We start from the raw sequence: 6239 nt of genomic DNA, 5'->3' as shown, positions 1-6239 counted from the left end.
GTCAAGAGAGTGCTAGGATTTGAACCCAGGTCTTCTGCAAGAACAGCCAGTGTTATTAACCACTGAGCCATCTCTCCAGCCCCAAATGGAGATCTTTTTTAAAGGTTAAAAATTCATTCAATTTTATGTCTTACAGTGCTTATACTGAGTTCAATATTGTATATAATTCATAATTCAACTGTGAACCTAGAAACTTACAGCCACTTGTGAAAGAGATGTACTCTTGCTCTGGAGTGTGTTACTGAGTATGTTAATGCTGTAATGAAATGTTTCTTCTAATCATGTAGTTATTAAAAATTAAATAAAATAGTAAGATAGGGCTGGGGAGATTTCTCTGTTGGTAAAGCAGTTGCTGGACATATATGAAGACCTGGGTTTGATCCTCCAGAACCCAAGTAAAACTCCAGGTACAGTGGCGCTTACCTGCAGTCTACCTGAGTCACTGAGCTCGGGGTTCAGCGAGGGAGCCTGTCCCAGAAAACAAGGTGGAGAGTGATTGATTGAGGAAGATACCAGATGTCTAGTTCTGGCCTCCACGCAGGAGCGTACACATATGCATCCCCTGCCCCCAAGCATGCACACAAATGAAAAAACAGTAAAATAAATGAGTTCTGTGGAGCTCGGGTGTGGCATCTTGACTGCAGCTCGTATTCCTGTACTGTATATCTGAGACATTGCTGGGAGATCAGACCTTAAATGTTCTCATTATAAAGCAAAACCTAGAACAAAACGAAAAGAGAACAGTAGTAAGCTGTGGCATAGATTAACCCACTCGATTGTGATGGTCACATATATTCATATTGTGCACCTTAAACTTGGCGGTTTTATTTGCCAATCATAGCTCATTAAAGCTAGGGCTGTGGGAGCAGCTGGCAGGCCCCTTGCATCTTTCCCTGTTTAATTCCAAGGCTTCTCAGCTCAGCTCCCTCCTGCAAGCCTGCCTGCCCCGCTTCTCCAGTCAGTCCTTCCCTCTCCCCGGGTCCCCCTCTTTGTCTCCTTCCTCAGCTTACACAATGTCCTTTAGACGCCAGCTTCTTTGTCCTTTCCCTCTGGGTAACCTCCTTGAGCCTGTGAGTCTCTTTTCTTTGCTCCCATAAGACCCTGAGCTTCATCAAACAATGGGCTTGTCCATCTCAGTTTTTTCTCTTTCTAACCATACTGTGCTTGGAGGGGGCTGGGCCACATTTATCATGTTGAATCATTCATTTTCCAAGACAACAAACAAGTATTGTATAAATAAATACACTAGCAAATGAGCCCGCTTTCCCTGGAGTGAACCTTCTACCCATCCTCCTCTGTCAGTCCTTTAATGCCAGGAAAGCATGAAACAGAGCCTTAAAAAGTACTCAAGCTCAGTCCTGCGTATTTTCTGCTTTGGGATCATTATTTGTGCCCATCAGCCCGTCCCCATACTGAGTGCTGGCTGCTTACAGAGAACCTTGTGTCCCCTCATTTATTGGGGTGCTTGACTTTAATCATCTGAAGCATCTCCTACTTCATTTACTAGGGAGAGCCTGGAGTGCCTGGAGCTACGGGGCCACTGGGGGCCCCTGGACAACGAGGAAAACAGGTATGAGACTTGAAACTCTCTCCAGCTCTGAGTGCTCAGATCTGAGGTGAGGAAAAGTGGGGGGTGACCATTGGTCCCGGCCTGGCACCTGGGGTAGGAGGATGGGGGGCAGATCTCCACCTGCTGCTGTCCTTCTCTGTGTCTAGTGTTTCTTTTAAGGGGGGAGGACACGGGGAAGGCGGGAGGATGACAAACATGGTCCAACAGGGCGTTTCAGTATTTTAACAGCCCGTATGGCCGTGTGCACACATTTTGGTTGAAAAAGCAAAGCAGTCCATTTTTCTCTCCTTGCAAAACTGTAGATGTAAAGGAATAGGGTCAAGAAGTGCTTCACTGCTTTTTAAGACTTGCACTCCGGACTAGTGGCTCTGGCTGAGCCATGGAACAGCTATAGGGGCAGTTATTTTATGTTAATCATAAAAATTATATGGAGATGCTATGTAATGGAAAATTTACTAAGGATAGTCAAGATATGGAGTCAACCTACCTGTCCGTCCATGGATGAATGGATAAAAACGCTGTGGTATATGTACACAATAGAATAATATTCAGGCTTTCAAAAGAAGGAAACGTGTCATTAATGACAATGTGGATGAGCCTATAGGACATTATATAAAGCAGAAGACGGGCACAAAAAGACAAACCCTGTGCTGCACAACCTCGCTCACATATGAAATGTTGGAAAGTTAAACTCAGAAAACAGAAAGAAAATTGACAAATACCAGAGGTTGCAGTGGTAGATTGAGGTGATTGTTGGTCAAGGATAAAAAATATCAGGAAGGAGAGCTCAAGAGATCTGTAGCATGTCATGGTGACAGCAAGCAATGCAGGTAGCTTTGGAAATAGGGAGGGAAGGGAAGAATCAGGAAATAACCATTAGGAGGCAGAAACTTACAGAGGACCAGGTATAAGGGTGTAGCAAGCCCCTGACCTGCTGCCACATCACGCTGTCCACAGCTTCCTCAAAGGCTTCCAAGCTCTCTTCGTGATAGCTTCCATTCATTCAATAGAATCAAAGTCATCAAACTGTGTGTAGAAGTGGTCAACTATTTCACAGTGTTTTAAAAGCAAGTATTTGTATTAATGCTTTGAGAATTTCATATAATGTGTTTTGGTCACATTCACTGCAACTCCTCCCAAATATACCCCCACCTCCTATCCGCCCCAACTTTTGTCTTTTTAAAAAATGTAATAACCTACTGTGTCCAGTTTGTGCTGTCCATAGACTTCTGGGTGTGTGCTTATCCACTGGGTATGGCTGACCTACCAGGGGTCACACCCTTAAAGAAAACTGTCTCTCCCTTCCCGAGAAGCCACCAACTGTCAAGAGCTCTTCAATTAGGGGTGCAAGCTCATGAACCCCTCCCCGCTCCACACTAGAATGTTGATTGGTGTGCAGGTCTTGTGAGTTTATGAGTGCAGCAGTCCTGTTATGTCCAGAAGACACTGTTTTACTCTGGTCCTCCCTAGAGGATAGGTCTCAAACCTCACGTAGGTTTCAAACTCACTCTGTAGTTGAGGATGACATTAGATTCCTGATCCCCCTGCATCCATTGCACAAATGCTGGCATCACGTGCTCAGCCTTTTCTTTTCTATTCTTTTCTTTTTGAGATAGAGGGTCTCACTCTGTAGCTTAGGCTTTTCTGAAACTCACTGTGTACCTGCTAACATGAACTTACTGCAATACTCCAGCTTCAGTCTCCAGTGAGAGAGGATTACCGGTATAGACTACCATGGTCAACATTTATTTCAGTCTTAAAGTGCCCACCTTGACTGCTTGGTGTGGGGGCACACAGCTTTCATTCCAGCACTCAGGAGGCAGAGGCAGGCAGATCTCTATGTATTCCAGACTAGCCTTGTCTACATAGTGAGTTTCAGGCCAGATGGGGCTACAGGGAGACACTGTTTCAAAACAATAGCAAAAATAAAAAAAAAAGGAGGAGGAGGAGAAGAGGAAGAAAGGTGTCTGTCTTGCCAGGAATGGTCACATGACTGTAATGTCAGCAATCCATTACTCCATTTTGGAGGTGGAGGCAGGAAAACCAGGAGTTCAAGGTCATCTTTGGCTTCATAAAGTTCAAGGCCAGTCTGGGCTATAGGAGACCCTGTCTCAAAACAAACAAAAAGAGTGCCTATCTTATGATTTAATTTAAAGACATGAATATTTAGAGGAAAGGAAAGAAGGGAGGAAGGAAGGGAGGAAGGAAGATGAATGCGAGAGAAAAATTTAAAATTGACAAAGTATGGAAACAGGAGGTGATAGAAGCGTTACCACCTTTCGTACGTTTACCATCTACACCCTAGAGGTAGCAGAAAGAATAGTCTCACTCCATTTCTCTGCCTGAACAGTGAATGTGAGCAGTTCTCCATGTTCCTGTGTCACGTCTATAGCTTCAGGGTCTTCTCCTGAGACCTCTGTCTTCTACTAATTCCTTGTAGATTTAATTTGCTTTTAGTTTTGCAGTGGTAAACAACAGCAATCAATTCTTTTGGGGGGCGGGGATGCCAAGGACGAACCCCAGGACCTCATGTGTGCTAAGCAAGGACTCTGCCGCTGAGCTACACCTCCAGCCCAATATACCAACTAGATATTTGGACAAAAGTATGCCTTTTTTCTCTGTGCTGGGGACTAAACCTAGGATTTTATATATGCCAGGTGAGTCCTCTATGTAGAAAGTCTGGAATTTGTATAGCTAAGTCAAAGACTATAAATATATTTATATACATACAAACATGCATATATATAGATTATCTATCTATCTATCCATCTATCTATCTATCTTCTATCTATCTATCTCTATCAGTCATCAATCATCTATCATCTATCTATCTATCTATCTATCTATCTATCTATCTATCTATCATCTATCTATCCATCCATCTATGAAAACTCATACACTATATGGGATCCATGTGCTATATAGAGAAGCCTGCTTGTTTTAGATCTTCCATACCAACAATGGACAGTGTAACCTTTTCTCTTTGCCATTGGCAAAAATGATACCTCCTAACTGTTTCATACTGCATTCCTTTGATTACTAGTGAGGATGAACCTATTTTCCCACTAACATTTGTTAGTCATTTGTACCCCTTTAGGAGAATTCCTCACCCATAGTTTTTTGATCAATTTGTAATTTTCCATGTAGGAAATTGCTGAATGCACAAATCCAGAGCCAGCCATCTGGAGTGGAGAAGGACCAGAAAGTGGAAGGGGGGTTGGGGATGGTGCTCAGTGGCAGAGCACTTGCGTAGTACACATAAATAAGGCCTGAGTTTGGGCACCAGTGCCAGGGGTTCAAACCAGTGACCCCCAGGCAGTGATGATTGGGGATGAATAAGCACACTGTTCACCAGCCCATGCCACCCCCAGTACCAGGAACACTCAGACACAACGGGGAGCCTGGTCAAGCAGGGACTCATTTATTGTAGGTGTTACAGAGCCTATAAAGGCACCTGGAAATCCCCCCTCCCCCCCAAAGGTGTATCTTAAGGATGGTCACGCCCTGATCATGCACTCCTCAGCAGTGCGGAAGTATTCTTCAGACTTTCAAAGCAAGTCAGGCCATGCCCCAGTAACTCCCTCTTGGACCTCTGCAAGGTGAGGCCTTTAAGTCCCCACATCTCCCCCTTTTATTTTTATTTTAAGGCCGGACCGACTTTATTTCACGGGTTACCCACTTCATAGATGGCTCCCTGAGGAGAGATGGCTATCTCCTTCCTCTAATCTTATGCATTTTTGCCTGTCTTAGGTTGTGTCACCTCTGACCAAGACTTGCCCATCATTAGATCATGCACCTGGCCATGTGCATGTCCTGTCTTAGGAGTGCTTGTCATGGGACATCTTACCCGTCCTTGGCTAAAAATGCATCATGATTAAGGGCAGCAGTGTGGGTAATGCCAGTCCGTGACAGTCTTAGTCTCTGCCTAACTCAGTTATCCAAGCGTGGGCAACTGGAGGGGGTCCTGGGGGAGTCCGTAATCATGAGGAGGTGGGCCTTGGCAGTTCCAAGGGTCCTCTGTTGCCAAATTATCTGGTAAAGACACTTAAAGATAAGTATTATCAAGAGAAACAAAGCAAGTCATGGCATAGGACAGGTTGAAATACTTCAGAGACCATCTAACTTTTAGCCAATCAGCCAGTTGTAGAGGCTGACTGGCAATGAAGCCAAGGAACTGGGTCCTTTACCTCAGATGGATACAAATAAAGAGAGGAATTTTGCCTCATAAACTATTGTCCATGGACAGTCATGCTAGTCAGTTGGATCCTGGCATACCCACTTAAGGTTTTTCGCAGGCACCCATATGGGGTTTGAATCTCCTATAGGGTAGACACACCCAAGCCTCAACCCATGGTTAGCAATGGATCTGGTCCTTTCCATCACCCAGTGATGGGATCCTTCCATCTTACCCGTACCTCAGGTCTCTGCTCCTGTCATCCCCAATGCTTCTGAAACCAGGATTCCAACTGATTTTTTTTTTGAAAATTAAGAACACTAATAGTGAATAAGGCCATACCCAACTGTTGGTGGGGGCTTATTCCCCCTTTTTGTTTTTGTATTTTTAGGTTTTGATGGTTGCATTCTACAGTGGCTTGACCTTGGGGATTGTAGGGAATTCCTGTATTGTGTTGAATTCCCCAAAGTGACTCACAAAACATGGTCCATTATC

General features: G+C 44.4%; 1 protein-coding gene across 1 annotated transcript in view; it reads left to right on the top strand.

Moving 5' to 3' along the window:
• Window positions 1–6239, top strand: part of Col6a5 (collagen type VI alpha 5 chain) — a gene marked incomplete at its 5' end in the record, with an annotated part of 116700 nt that overhangs the window by 38947 nt on the left and 71514 nt on the right. Inside the window, one exon of the mRNA XM_008825117.3 lies at window positions 1508–1570. Within this exon, the coding sequence (XP_008823339.2) occupies window positions 1508–1570 (63 nt within the window). The remainder of the gene's footprint in view (window positions 1–1507; window positions 1571–6239) is intronic.

The sequence above is a fragment of the Nannospalax galili genome, unplaced genomic scaffold, assembly GCF_000622305.1.
Source record: "Nannospalax galili isolate Female #2095 unplaced genomic scaffold, S.galili_v1.0 scaffold369, whole genome shotgun sequence".
In the NCBI taxonomy this organism is placed as follows: domain Eukaryota; kingdom Metazoa; phylum Chordata; class Mammalia; order Rodentia; family Spalacidae; genus Nannospalax; species Nannospalax galili.
This window is presented reverse-complemented; position numbering and strand designations above follow the sequence as displayed.